This window comes from Antedon mediterranea, chromosome 10 (assembly GCF_964355755.1).
Source record: "Antedon mediterranea chromosome 10, ecAntMedi1.1, whole genome shotgun sequence".
Lineage (NCBI taxonomy): Eukaryota > Metazoa > Echinodermata > Crinoidea > Comatulida > Antedonidae > Antedon > Antedon mediterranea.
The window spans coordinates 12,204,422-12,220,725 of NC_092679.1; the positions used below are offsets into that span (position 1 = coordinate 12,204,422).

The following is a 16,304-nucleotide window of genomic DNA, read 5'->3' on the forward strand; positions in this document are numbered from 1 at the left end:
TTTTATAATGTTATGCTTAACAGTTTTTGTTAGTCAATTCGTAATTTTGATGTATCATATAAAGCATGAAATTATTCATGAGAGTGTTGAATTATGCACTAGTATAATAAATGTATAACAATAATGTAGATTTAGTTGTTAAGGTAATTCATTTTGCTATATATTTGCGGACATCATTGTGTTAGTTGTTAATTGATATCATAAAGCATAAGATTATTCATGTACAGTATATTGTTATGTACATAAATAAATAATAATATTAATAGGATAGGCTTTAATTGTGTGGTATTATATAATTGGTATAAATATACTTTTAATGCACTTCCTTCCTTGCCAATTGATTTTGGTGTGGGTATAACACACCTGAGTATTAGTTCTAATAAAAAATGAAAATTGATATCTTAATGTTGATATTATTGAACGACACTAACATTTAGATTTCCTGTTTTTCAAGGTTTTTCAAAAAATGAAGGCCGGCTTTTTATCCATGGAGAAGATAAATGCGATAGGTATAATTAATTTTTCACAGGATAGTGTTTTTTCCTACAAAAAGAATTAACAATGAGGTTAATTGCAAATAGCGTGCACGATGCAGGGCAGTATGCAGGATTTTATTTGGGTGGGTGCGGATTAATATATTTTGGACCATTTTCATAATATAATGTATAATACACTACAGATTTATTTTGGGTGGGGCGGGGTGCGTATGCACCCCCCTGCGTACGGCCCTGTGATGCATGATGGGAAGGGTTTGGGAGCAAATGTCACAACACGTACATACATGATTTGTTTTTTGTACGTATGCTTCATGACATTTGCTTCCAAACCCATCCCATCAGGCATTGTTTAATGACGTTCCTTATGAAATCAAGCTTTTGCGCGAAACCTTATACTGTACATAAGTATAACATTTTTTTTAAAGTGCCGATCGGCTATTCCACTGAACACCGGGCATCTAACATACGCACAATTTATTTTCCCACAGTTACAGTAGTCATGTGTGTATACCGGCAGAAAAAGTATGATAATCATTTCTAGCGCGCTACATACAAATAGAAATGTCGTAATGGCCATTTATTATTACTTTTATATCATTTTCCAGTTATACAGGGGTGACATCTAAGTTCACCTCGCCACCATGAGAAGGGCTGTGGCTCAACTACCTGTAATTCATTTCTCACCATTGTCAGCTCTAAAATTGACACTGACATTTTGTATTTTAATACTACGGAAATCTTTCATCAAGACTAGAATTTAATTAATTAAAAGCAGTTTTAGAAGTGTAAAGTTGTGTATGGAACTTTCCTTTTAAGATCAAAGAAGTAGAAAGATCATGTTTCTAATTTGTGCTGTGTTTATAATTACCCTTTGTTATACTGGAACTACACACTTATAATAGCCTATACACAATTTGTTGTTATCGGCTAAGTATTGATTAATGAAAAGATGAAGTACTTAGTGTATTGATTGATAATATAAACCATAAACGTACAGTAAATAACATGTAGAATAGGTACAGAATGCACATAAGTTACTATGGAAACTATAGATATATGGAAATAGATTAAACTACACAAAGAACAAATTGATGGGAACTCTCAAGTGTGATAAACAGTAGTACATCTTAATAGTTACAAGATATCAATGAAGAAATTTGAATGTATCTACTATAAATCAGACTGTTAGCGTTTTCTCATGATTTAGGTAAAACAAGTGAATATGGCAAAAAAGAATTATTGCAAAACAATTTCAAAGTTTCATGATAATACTACAGAATGTTATATCATAGAGATGTTTTAGTTTAGGCCGATGTCGGTTGTGAACGACAATGTCAATTAGAGTTACATTCATCTGAATGGTGGATGAAACTAAGCCAGGACTGTTTAAAGCACATCTTTGATTGGTCCTAACATTGATCAAGGGCTTCTCTCGTCTATTGCACACCTTGACCACAGGAGAGGCATGGGCCAATACATCTGATGCAGACACTACTGTAGATGCTGGGGATGCCATAATGATTTGTTTTACATTACACACCTACTTTTAACGAGAGGCTAGGCCAAATGACATTGCACTCTCGGTGATGTAATTAAGAATTCAATATAACATGTATTGAATAGCAAGTGACCCATAATCCTCCAATCAAATGACAAGATTCTACTTCGGTGTGATTTGCTGTTACAATAGATGAAATACTGGATATGCTGCTATATGAAGCCAAGTAGTTTAAATACGGCCATTATAAATTTATTATGTTTACTTTATATAATTCAACTACTGTTCATGTTGCATAGAGATATTATATTATTGCATCACCTTTCTATGATTGAACTTTTACCAAATAATTTAAAAATGTATTTTTTTTGTTTTTTTGCAGGCAATTGGTTAATGATTAGCTGCATGTAGAATTTTTATACATTACAACAATGGAGGAAGACACCAACAGTGGAAGCGTTACAGGGCGCAAATTGTTTATTTTGTGGTTGGTTTTCTTCTGTTACCTTCTACTTGGTGGATTAATTTTTAATGTGTTAGAAAAACAAAACGAAGATGAGCAGAGAGAAATAGCAAGACTTGTCAAACATAGTTTTTTGAACAATTACACTTGTTTAGATTCGGAAGCATTAGAAGAACTGATTGATTCTCTGATGGTTATTCAAAGCAACGGTGTGGATCCACGTGGAAATGCTACATCCCCATCCAAGTGGGATTTTACAAGTTCTCTATTCTTTAGTGGAACTGTAGTTACAACTATTGGTGAGTTTGATTCAAATTCAAGTTTTACCATATATTACCATTGCTGAATAATTTTATTCCATCATTTCTGTGTTGTTGGTTTGTATTTTATTGTTTATTTTTTGGTTTGCATGTCATTGTCAATAATCAATGATGGATTTTATTGAATTATATGTATCAGTTATATATTACTTTCAAGTTTGGTTTAATGGAACAAGGTATATATACATAAATTACTTTTTATGTTTAATAAAAACTTTGTTTAAAAAAGTTAGTTTAAATGCTATTCTAATTATGTGTAAAAATAATGAATCATTTTAAAAATAACTTATTCATTGAAATCATTTAAACAATAGAGATAAAATGCAATAGAAACGATGTTATGCTTTTAACATTGTAATTAAGTTTTTTTAATTCCACATAAAATGTTCACCATCCACTGTCATCATATTATTATTATCATATAAGTGATTAAGAAGTCAAATTTGGTCTCTCTTGCATACTAATCCAAACCCTAATTATATCAGCATTTCTAATCCTGTAGTTACAATCAAAATATATTAATTTAGAATGCCTATCTATTTCATACCGTATCCTTTATCACTGTATTAGATTGAAATTTCATTATTTACTTTGCCTTTGGGAAATGTCATGATTCAATCTGGTCATGTCAACTTCATACTTTACACAGAATTATAACATTTAACACAGAATCTTAAAAGCTGATGTTGATGGAGATCTGTATCTTTTCTTCAGTGTGTATATCATACTCCTCACTCAATGAATGTTTGCGCAATTTAAAAGCGTCTTTTGATGGGTTGGCATTATTTTGAATGAGAAATATAGGACATAATCAAATTATTAAAGTTTTCATGTATATTATTGTCACACAGTATTTACAGTTGCTGTTAGTAAAATATCGAAATTGATACCAAGTGGTACTTGTCCGATACTAGTCTGGGCTCCAGACGGAGTTTTGTCTTAATATTAGTGAAAATATAAATATTTTTGCACATACTGTATGGCATTTCATACGTATTACTTGAGTTTGGATACTCTGTCTGGGGAAACATGCACAAGTCACGTGGTTTGACACCAAGAATTCTTGGTGCATAGATTTTCCAGTTGACTAGTTTCAGCCGCATGCGATTGGCTACTCACTCGTACACTGTTTTAATATTCATATTTTAGAATTTCAAAGACTCAACAACTAAGATGATACGCATGCGCTATGTTACGTTTAGACAATGTGTGGAGACGTACACACGTGTGTACTTTTGTACGTTGATGAAAGTTTCTGAAGGCTAGAATTGATTTTATATGCCTAGTAGTCTGGTAAACATTTGATGGGATTTTCTCCAAGAACATGAAAACTCTTCTTGATAATGATAGGCTAGCTTCTCCGCAAATCTAACATTGAATGGATTTATTATGCGGAGATTATTTAATTCCCACCCAGACCCTATCCTCCTAGCCTGTCCTGTCTGTGTGGTGGTGTAGCTCTGTTGTGTGCCGGTGGTGGTATGTACCTTATTGACGTTTTATGGCAGGTCATAGGCCTACGTACGAGTTGAGTTGGCCTACGAAGGAGGCCTAGACAATTTGGCAAAACAACTTGGCAACACGATTTAATATTTCATCAGTTGTTCATTCTCGATCGTACATTCAGCACTGTACTGTACTCGATCTTTTTATTTTAAAACAAAATGCCCCATATATCCAAATACGATATGATAGCCTACGTCATTCTTATCGGATGTTTCGGTCTGCAAATCAATTTCTATACGTGTTTCACAAGTCTGTATTTTCAGACAAAAAGCAAAACGATGACGCAGGGCTGCAAATTAAGGGGTATTTGGTCGCATTTGCGACCTAATTTTTCTGTTTGCGACTAAAGAAACAGAATAGGTCGCGCATAGCGCGACAAGATCGTCTGCTTGTGCGAGTTGTTTCAAATTGAAGTCGGGTGTGTTTTCCCTATTTCAAACACTGTGTAATTTAATCTCTCTTAGTAAGTAACAAGGTGGGAAAATTATTATTTAATGTGTTATTTTTGACTGGCGGAGGAGGACCAATTTGTACATTACTAAGAAATATATAATATAATAGTTTTTATTCGTAAATATTTCATTCGTGTGTGTTTTTTTACTCTCAACGGCGAATATAAATTTCCCACAACGTAAACGTAGAGACACGATCCAACACAATGAACTATGCCAACTAATAAAAATAATATAGCGAACGTCCAGTCGATCCAGAAACATGCAAACAAAAAGATCGTAAACAATTCATTCTAAATATAGTATCAGAACGTTCAATCGGTCGCTCAAAAAGACTGCCGACAGAAGACCGTAATTAATACAGACCTAGTTTTTTGGTCACATGTCATGAAACGCGATACTCTGTTTTACCACCACCGCCAAACCTCTCGCATGTTTTTTTTACTCTCGGTACGAGGGGGATGGCTACAAAACAGTGTACCTGAATTTTGCGTCACATGAAACGTAATACAGCTCTAAACTGTTCCCACGGTTCGCACGTTTTTCCCCTCCAAATTCTGGTCGGGTCTTTTGTCGTAATAATAATTTACAAAGGCCTATGTTAAATCTTAACATGGAATATATATTTATTCTACATGTATTTTGTTGGTGTCCTAGCCAAGGTGTTGTTTTTATAATTCGCTAAACCAAGGTAGGATTGAATCATGTAGGCCGCTGAAACTCTCTCTGCGTGAGCTGAGGGCCTCGGGCCCGATTTCGTCTCGTCGGCGGATGTCCTGCCAAATTAGGACAACCGATGTGTAGGGCGGCTACAAAAATTAACGTCTAGGATTTTAATTAGCCAACAATACATGTTTGTTTCCATTGTTTATGCTCCTAACTAAAGGCGATGACATTGGTGTTTACAAATTACTAACCCTACGAACCACCGTACGATCGACGCGTAGATATTATCATAAAATCGTAGGCATGGCAACGAACAATATTTTGGAAATTACAGAATATGTTTAGCCATGGAGGAAATAGCGAACAATGACCTACGATCTATTTACGCGTAGGCTACGAAAGGTTACGCGAAGCAGTAATTTCTTTCTGTACCGTAAAAATAATAATTAATAGATCTTGCGTGAATATAAGTGGCGCATCATCAGGACCAGTGCCTAAATGTGCATAACCCAAATTAATTGAATTCTTCAGTGCTGAATTTTTATGTGCTCAGAAATCGATTGAAACAACCTATAATTACTCAAAAATCTCCCCCCCCCCCCTCCAAAAGCGGGGCCATTGGCGGCCCCCCTGACCCCCAGCCTAAGGTTGTACTGTATTTCATTTTTATACACCCCCCCCCTCCCCCCACTAAACTAAAAACGGATCTGCGCGGATGGGGTTTGAGGGAAGGGGGTTAGTTGTCGATGAAAAGGTGCTACTAAAAAAATTGGTGATGCTACCAAAAATTATTATGAGCCATCATACAAATTTGATAGTGCTACCAAGTAAAAAAGTTAATTTGCAGCCCTGACGTGCAAAATGACATAACAAAGACAGTAAAATTAATACAGACTTGGAGCAAGTCTAGTCCGACACATACAGTACTGTATTAATGAACATTTTAGGATTATTGAAAATTTAGCTTGATTGCACAACATGTGTCCTCAAAATTTAATTGATTGATTTGTATCATGTGCTGTTGAAGTCCCACTCAGCTGTTGGTAAACATTTTGAGAATTCTGTTTGATGGTGTACCGTAGACTGGTGAATAATCATAATCAAAATCTATCTATAACTGCAGGTCTACTTCGCAACCAAATCCTGAGTGCCTCCTTTTTGTGAGAATGCCTCCAAATTTATTCAAAATGAAAGTGCAAATGATTATATGAATAAAAGTTTTAATTTAAAACAGCAGTTGTATTTAATACAAGACAACTGAATGTACTGTATTCTTTGAAAGCCTTCCATTTTCCTATTCAACTTTGCTCTGACAAAGGCAGCAATTCAAATAATAAAAAATACTGTTGTTTTTCTTTTGTGACAGACTCTACTGTAGATTACTTTTTAAGATTATTAACATGTGCCTTCCAAGTTGATCAATTGTTGTGGTTATTTAATGTTGCTCATTAACCAAAGGAATTCATTTATGGTATGAAAAAAAAACAATTAAATTTCATTAAGATTTTAATTAATATTCACAAGCATTTTAGTAGTGTACTGTAATCCACACACCATACAGTGATGCTTGGTGAATTACAGAAGCTTATGAAACTATTTAACGATCTACAAAAGATGTTTTTACTGTTTTAAAAGTAAAATGTAAAATGACTCGTTATAGTCATCCTAAAATGTAATCTACTTTGTCAACAAAAAAAATGTTTCATGTAAGATTAAAATGCATTAGAAGCAAGTGAATATTTGTACATTGATGAACTGGTAGTGTAACTATAGTAATGCACTTTGTATAAGTACTTCATATTATGTTTTTCTTGTATTTGCCTATGAAAGATGATAGTGAATGGCTTAGCATTTTCAATCTATAATGGGTTTTATTAAAATTTATATTTTGAATAATAATTCGAAATTGTTATGTTCATAAACTAGATCTTGAATAATAGCCCCTTTCATACAGAGAGATGTGAAATGGTGGTATTGAGATGATTTGTCCAAGTGATGTCTCTGGTGTTAGACAACTTTTGGACTTATAGTATATAGTCACATTCCTTTCAGTAGGCCTAATTACTGTCACAGTTTTTGATTTGTGAGAAAGGAATTGCTCTATATGCCTGTTGATGTAGCATAGTATAACGGATTAAAATCGGCAGGACTGTTTAAAGCACCTTGATTGGTCCTAACATTGATCAAGGGCTTCTCTCGTCCAGTGCCCACCTTGACCAGAGGTCTGAGGCAGATACTAGATGCAGGGGCTGCCATAAGAGTCAGCAATGCTGATTTCAAATGCCTAACGGGACCCCAGCTCCGTATACAGCACCCGCTATTCCCAGATGGTCTCCCATCCAAGCTCTAACCAGGCCCAACGTTGCTTAACTTCGGTGATCTGACGAGAACCGGTGTTTCAACGTGGTAAAGCCGTTACATTAAAGTGGCCATATTTAGCCATAAACTCTGGCTTGTTTTTACTGCAATATTGCTGTAATTTCTGTGTGCAAGGACTTATAATAGCAGGTACTGTATTTATATGATGAATTACTGCCAGTCATTGTGTGTTCATCCAATACTTTCCATTGTGACATACAAACTAGCTAGATCTTTGAAGTTTGATTAACTATTCAATATATCTCGCATTAATTGTTACATCATCACGTTGAATTATTATATTCAGGTAAATGTTTACCCGCTAGTGGGTAAACATAAATCAGTCTAATTACTTCGTGTCTGAATCATTAAAGAATGCAAGACAAACAGTCTACAGTATGTCTTCTATTAAATATGGTTTAATTGGCATCTTCAGAGATATATGACTTTATTGGTTTGCAATTATTCAACTATATATTATCATCATTGCAAGTTAACTGTGTTTGCAAGGTTTGTTAATAATTGCACACCTAACTTTCTTTTTCAGGCACATGACCTACAACATTTCTTTATATACAGTAGACCACTGACCCATTTAACAAAATTATATACACTAGAGGGTGAGCTCGCTTCGCTCACTCCCCCTCTAGGAAGTGTAGACGATGGTTCTCGGAATGATAATGTTCTCCTTATACATTTTCTGTCGGTTACCATTATTGAAAATGCTTGACATTCGTAAAACTTTCACAGTGTTTTAGATGATTAATAAAATTTTAAAGTATAGTTTTTATTGTTTGGTAGGGCCCTTTGGGGAGGCGGAGGTCATTTGAGGGAGGTGCTTATTCGAGGGATATTATGTTAAATTTTTAGTTTTAATAATATGGTAACATTTGTAATCAAATGAAATCCTCTAATACAGTAGATATGAAAAGTGGTAAAAAAGAATAACAAATGCTTGGTAAATTGTAGATAACAGTGCGGTGAATTCTACTACAAATAGTATAATTGTGTTATTATAAATATGTGGATGGACGTTTATTAGATAGTTGGGTTGGGGGGGGGGGGTTTATTATTCAAAGTGATGTTTTATTGGAGAGGCGTTTATTCAAATGAATACCATCCTAATAATTATTAATACATTATTTAATTTAATCATCTTTTGAAACTGCCGTAATAGAGTGGGCCCAAGAAAGAAGACATTACGGCTTGCAACATGGGCAGACATCTCGGTCCTAACGGGACACAGGAAGATAGCTACAGTTATTCCTGCAAGCTTACTCAATAAAACTCAGCTATCGGGATTTCACTCGAAAAATGTCTTATCATCAAATCTCCCTATGTAATTTTATAATACTATTCCCCACAATATATTCTGATTCTTTATGACGTATATTTAATTTGATCTTTATTAATTTGCAGTATAATTTAACTACCGTACCTTCACACACGCGTGGTGGTATGTTTTAAAATAAACAAAAAACTGAAATCCACTCCTACTATCTGATTTTTATTTCGTCTTCCAAAGGGACACTGTATTGATTGATGGAAAGTGCCTGTTTCCAGTCACCTTTAGGGTCAAATCTATTATTTTAACTGCTCCCTTGTGTTTAAAAGAGAGAAAATATTTGAAACCAGGTTGTTGCAAGGTGAACTTATCTGAGGGTCTGTTTCTGCTGCATAACGCATTTTAACCGGTTATTTTAAAATAGATTAAAAATAGATAACAATAACAAGACCGCGTTTCTGCTCAATTTGTGCTCCGAAATAACCGGTTAAATCTATGGGTGGTCGTCGAGCAAAACGTCATCATTACCCAAAATGCAATACACTCAGACGGAAGTAGTAAGTTGGCTGTTTGTTTACATCGACGTCAGTACACGGTAGTACACACGTGTGTGATATCGCCATCTTAAACATGTTAACATAATAAAATGTTGTCTCCAGGTCTACAAGTTTTGTTTTTTGTAAAGCCTACTTACCATCGGTAATAAAATTAATTCTCATGGCGCCTTCAATAACATGGGGAGGGTCGTGCAGCGCCCGATCGCCTAGGATAATTTTTATCTAGCCTAATTCCTCAACAAAGGCGATATGACACACGGCCCTTCCCACGTGAACGACTGTTGTCTTTCGCGAGCGCGGTCCTACAAAAAACTAAACGGAAACAAAAACGAGACTTAGAATGTTGCAATACCTACCAAACGAGAGTAGATAATTGTTAATTAATTATGAAACCCTACCTTTTATAGCAAAAATCGTCCGAATTTATGTTAAAAACGACGAGTTTAGCCACAAAAACTTAATCAAACGAGAGTATCCAAGTCATAGAATATCGCACGCACATAGTGCCTTTAATAGAATAATGAGTATTAAACATTGTTTCGTATATTTATGTACTAACATAAATAATAACACATTTCTATGCTTAATAAAATCATATTTAATATATTATCAAAGGCTCTTATAACCTTTGTTTTCGGTCGATATGATGTTTTTCTAAAAAATTATATGTAAAACGATCAAAGTAAGATTGTTCATTGTTCTCGTATTAAAGGCACTAAGGGCGTGCCATAAATACGCTCATTTGGATTAAGTTTTTGTTGCTAAATTCATTGTTTATAACATAAATTCGGATGATTTTTGCTATAAAATGTGGGTTTTCATAATTAATTAACCATTATCTACTCTCGTTTGGTAGGTATTTGCAACATTCTGAGTCCCTTTTGTTTCCGTTTTGGTGTTTATATAGGACCATCCATACCCTTCGCGAGCGTGTACTAACGCCTCAAATTGCTTAGCTTGGGTAGTCCCTGGAACTCCACCCCAAATTCCTCTTTTACTTTCGCAAAAATGCTCTTATTTATTATTTGTGATTCTTTTCTATTGCCTGCCATCCTTCCCCGTACTTTCTCTCCCCCCACAACTGAATAACATATCTTGTGATTTCATTCATCCACATGTTCACTTCTTCGTTTGACTGTCAAAACCACGAGGAAAACACACATCGTATGCGACGGTATCTGACCCGGGGTCACAACTGTCAATCAAATAACAGTTATTTCGTGTTGCAGCTAAGAATTGCTCAGCGATAACCGGTTAAACAGCGTTCTAACACCGATTTAAATTGGTGTTTTTAACCGGTTATTTTGCGCTGCCTTTTAACCGGTTACCACAAATTTGTCCTGTTTCTGCTGCCAAGAAAATGGAGTTAATTTATTCACACCGATTTTAATTTATTCACACCGATTGTAACCGGTTATTTTGTATGCAGCAGAAACAGGCCCTTAAACCCGGAAATTACTTTCACTGGGAAGAATTGAAATCTAATGTTGAAATCATAAATGTTGTTAAAAAACTCTTTATAATATCTTCCTAAGATATAAATATGGAACAATAGCGTCGGCGTGAACACTAATGTTATCAAATCTACGTTTCGCGGTACATCTCGGATAGATAAGGTAGGTATCCAAGGCGGAGATTTGTACCGAAGTTTTTGCATTGTGCTCGCCAATGTCAGAATTAACCATAATTTATATATAGATACTAGTATATATAAATCTAAAGGCAAATTACTGAAAAAATGACAATGCTGTGGGTATCAGTGGCTGGATCTCAATGGAGATACAAAAAAATAGCTAATTCAAAACGATAAATTAAAACAGCCAGAAAAGTTAGCAGAGCTTTCGGGCAACACTAGCCCTTCATCAGTGCAAGTATACTAGTATATATATATACTATATTATTGCTTATCAAAGTTATTAAGTTTTGTTACAGTATACCCTTCTAGCAAAAGATATTTTTAATAATTTTTTATTGTCATTTAAAAAAATTTATTTTACAAAATTTCATACGCATCCAACATTCATACTGTACACGAGCAACTCGCCAATTACAAGATTACAAGATGGATAAACTATTTGATAATTTATCGTACAAATAAAAAGTAATGTAAGTCTCATTTGAGGCTTAGGGAGTGGAATTGAAAGAGTCGTGAGTTTAAACCCTGGCAGTAGGCCATGATTGAACCCTAGACATTGGGATTGGAAGGCAAGCATGTTAACCACCAAGCTACAGCGCCGCTCCACTACTACCTTGCACATGAAGGAAGATTTTCTCATAAGCCCTTTGTTTGTGTTTATTGTAATGCAATAAATATTGGAACATGCAAATATTAGTAATAATATCCACCCAGTGAATCTGTCAATAATTCCTAAGTGGCTTCATGTTTAATAGCTGTTTCTGAGTTAATATTGTTTGAATTGGTATCAAAGTGCATAATTGAGACAAGAAAGGGCACAGGGTTCATTATGAGTGTTTTTTGAGAACATTAACAAACTTAAAGCTCTGTCTACACTATCAAAAAAAGTATGATGTGCCCAATGTGTTAGTGATATGATATCATTGTGTCCATATACTGTATGGGCACATCACATTCTTTGGTCACAAAGTTTGATAGAGTAGACAGAGCCTAATAACAAATGTAGTGAGCATTATGGGACAAAGTTATTTGAATCTGACAGGTATGCAAAGACTTTGAGACCTGTCTGTTTCAAAGCAAGATTTTATTTCCATTATCTTTTGGATTAAGTTACTGTATGGTACATATAAAGTATAGTTTAAAAAAGAGTGTCTTCTTTCCTTGGCTCCGTATAATCTAACTTTAATTTCCTCACTTTCCAGTTAACTCAAAACCATTTTATAATTTATACATGCTTTTAATTGTGATGGTTGTGATGAGTAAGAGTAATGATTTCCAGCCATCAAACGGCGTATCACGGTAAAAGACTTTAAATAATGAATTAATTGTTGTGAACAGTATAAAGGGTTGTGGCAAGGGCCTTACTATACTTGTGTTTGAAGCGATCTAGAGAACAGGGAAGCCCATATCAAAATGTATTGTTATATACATTTGGGAACACTTTCCTGTGAAACTACAAGGGGCCATGTATAATATTTAACACTACAGTCAACCCCTAATAATAGTTGACTATTCTTGCAAGTTGTCTACTTAGCCAACATGTACAGCCTTTCCTAAAGCTTGACATTACTTTCTGGCTGTTGATTTTAGTTATTCTTGCTTATTTACTGTGTAAAGCATTATTGTTTAATTTAAATTTAAGTGATCCTATTTCAAGAAGTGTTTTGTTTTCCAAATTTTTTCTTACCACAGAAAAGAGTTTATGGTTCATTAAATATAGTTACAGTATATCGATTACACTTGCACAACACAATTTTTTCAGTAATTTGTCTTTTTATATAATAATTTAAGTTGTAATACTTTATCAACAATAAGGACCTGGAGTAGTAAGAATTTCAGCTTCATATGTAGACTGATTTCAATCCAAAAAATGAAATGTTGGTACTTTAATCTAACAAACTTTATACTGTACATTATAAGGTTCATGATTAAAGCTTAAAAATATTTAAAAGTATAATATTTTAAGAATAAGAATCAACTTTATCTTTTAATTGTGTATCTGTTTGTTTTATATATGTGGTTGGTTGCATGACATTTTTCATTTTACACACCTTCACTTTGATAAATTAAGCATGATAATTGCATGAAAACACATGAAAGCTGTTATGTTGTTTGGTGTTTCTTCATTGAAAGCGGCCTACTTTTTATTGTTGTGGCATCTTGGAACATTTTCATTCTACTGTTTTGTCCAACCTGGTGAAAGAACGTCATTGTATTGCTAATCTTTAATGTCTTCCAAAAACAGGTAAGGTAAACATTCTATTTATAATTTATATTGTAGTATTTATTAGTATCTTCAGACTTTGCCATTGTTAAAATGAAACAGACCACAGTGTTATGGTGTGACAGCATAGGGTGCGACAAATTTTGTGTCTGAGTAGTCACAGCTTTCACAAATTTCGGTGTACAAGATTAGTGTAGGACAATGATGTAATTCAGTGTCTTATTTTAATTTAGTACCTTATTCTAATTCAGCGTTTTGCGCTAATTAAAAATCTCGTGCTAATTCATAGTCTTCCAATACTTTAAAATCTTGCTATATCAAACTTGCTCTATATCAGCGTTTTGCGATGAGCAATTTTACTACGCAGGTTTCAAAGGCTTTCAGAAAAGCACAGCCAGCTTTGGCATTCCAAATCAAGAGGAAAGTAGATGGATATTCATTGTGATCACTATACAAGTGTTGTTACTCTGCAGCTTAACACTATATTTTTATTAGAATTTGATCATGCATAACGTCATACGCTAATATACCATAACTGTGGTATGAACAAACTATCTTGTACACTAAATTTCTTCCGCATTAAAATGTTGAATGAAATAATTATTTCAATAAATTTTATCCAAAAATACCTTTTGGTGATTTGCAAGTCTGAACATCTAATTTGTATTTTTTTGAAAAATACCATTGTACCTCCCCTAATAATCAGATACCCTGTTGTGTGCGAAAAAAAATGTCAGCTTTACTGAAGGCTGCCGCTTAAATTATTAAAAAGGTTTAGCCTTTTAAATGAGAATTATGGAAGCTGTCCACTAAATACAAGAGATTTTCAACCAGTTGTCATATCTATGACAACATTCACTTCTATTCTATTTGGGATTCTAGTTAATATTGTCGTTGGTATTATTCAATCTTTAATTTTGGAATTTATTTTTGGTCAATAGAAAATAACTTATTAATATTAACAACAAATTGACTATTAGTACAATATTACATTCTCTCAACTTATACATTTACTGGTGAAGATTACATACCGGTATGCATGATATTATATACCCTTGTTATAGTCAAAACTAAAATCGTGAATAACAAAAGCATAGGCCTATATGCTTTATTAATTTATTACCCATGTGCATCCAAAATACATTAATGTTTTCCTTTTATTTGTTTGCAGGTTATGGCCATGGATCTCCAAAAACTGAAGAGGGTCAAATTATCTGCGTTTTGTATGCTTTAATTGGCATTCCATTCACCGGCTGGTTGTTGAGCGTAGTTGGCGATTTCTATCACAGTAGATTTCATGTCATATGGTCATTTCTCGAACGGGTTATTCGTAAACATCTTTCAAAACACTTATGTCGGCCATGCGCAGTTGTTATAATACTGTTGGCTTGCTATTTCTTCTTGTTGATCATTCCTGCATTTGTTTTTATGTTTCTTGAAGGATGGAGTTTTCATATAGCTCATTATTATTCATTTATTACTCTTACAACTATTGGTTTTGGTGATTATGTCGCTGCAACAGCAGAAGTCTTAAATGAAGAATGGAAGGAAATGCTTTATGAAATATGCCTTGTTATTTGGTATACATTTGGTCTTGGATATTTATCGATTATTATCACAGGAATCGGTAGAAAAGAAAAGAAAATTGCGAGAAAGATAGGATTAGAAATCAAACAAAGGTCACAGAAAATTGATTTACAATTGGATGAATTACGAAAAAGAAGAACAATGAGAAAAGGAAAGGATAAACCTGTTGAAGTTTATAAATGTGAAGAGAATGATAATACGATATTTACCATGAGTGGTCAGAGTGGAAACATGGTGTTGTAGTATTCATTGATGCTTACAAGGTTTATTGATTGCCTTCACTGAACGAGAAAAAAAGTGATATATTTGCTGTGCCTTACTACTGATTATAGTTTTTTCTTATTTTTAAAGATGTCGTATTATTCGTCAAATGTAAATCAAAACTTAAAAGAGCCATTATTTTAGTTTTAATAAGAAATAAACACAAATAATGATTTCACTTTAAAGGAAAAAATAAAATATACTCTGAAAAATTGATTGAAATTGATCTCAAGATAATTGATGGACAAACTAATGCTAAGGAAAGAATAAATAATAAATTCAGACAAAATAAGTAAGATTATATTGCATGATAATGCATATAACAATGCCACTATTATGCCACTACTATGTCACTATTGTGTCAAAATGCAATGTCATAATTATGTCACAATGCAATCTTACTATTTGAATGCAGATAATAAAACATTAGAAAATGTTTTTTTTTTACATTTTAACACATTGTTCTTTTGATATTGCTTTCTTTTTTTAAACTGCATATAACTATAGCAATGAATATACTATTTCATAATGCATTATTTGTTGAATGGCATGTGTTGAACTATACCACCAATATAATACTGTTAACCCACTTTGAAATATTTATTACGCTTCACTACCTATAACCCATATTACACTTATTATATTTTACCACCTAATATGTTGCTTTTGCACATTATTTTACTAGCTATGAAGGTCTTGCTTTGTACGTAAGTTCAATAGGCCTAAATGAAGATAGTGAATACCAGTTCAATTCTATGTGATACAGATTTGGATTTTGATTTTACCTATGAATTGGAACTTAATTCAATTCAACTTATCGGCAGTGATAGGAGCTTTACCAAAAATCAATCTGAACAAAGATAGTTAACATACACTACAAACTACCAAACACCAAGGGTTCAGATAGTTAGCATACACTACAAACTACCAGACACCAAGGGTTCAGATAGTTAGCATACACTACAAACTACCAGACACCAAGGGTTCTTAGGTA

The 16,304-nt window shown here is 33.7% G+C and overlaps 1 protein-coding gene and 1 pseudogene across 3 annotated transcripts in view; one reads left to right on the plus strand and one right to left on the minus strand.

Moving 5' to 3' along the window:
• The window catches only part of LOC140059771 (potassium channel, subfamily K, member 16-like), a 45,561-nt gene that overhangs the window by 5,918 nt on the left and 23,339 nt on the right, over positions 1-16,304 (plus strand). The window contains exons 2-3 of one of the 3 annotated variants that reach the window (XM_072105670.1): positions 2,378-2,757; positions 14,634-15,767. In XM_072105670.1, coding sequence (XP_071961771.1) covers positions 2,427-2,757; positions 14,634-15,292 — 990 coding nt within the window. In that variant the 5' untranslated portion in view covers positions 2,378-2,426 and the 3' untranslated portion in view covers positions 15,293-15,767. Of the gene's footprint in view, positions 1-379; positions 510-2,377; positions 2,758-14,633; positions 15,768-16,304 lie in introns of those variants that run through there. The other 2 variants (XM_072105669.1, XM_072105668.1) reach the window with 2 other exon arrangements.
• On the minus strand, positions 7,706-7,822 carry LOC140061382 (5S ribosomal RNA; annotated as a pseudogene).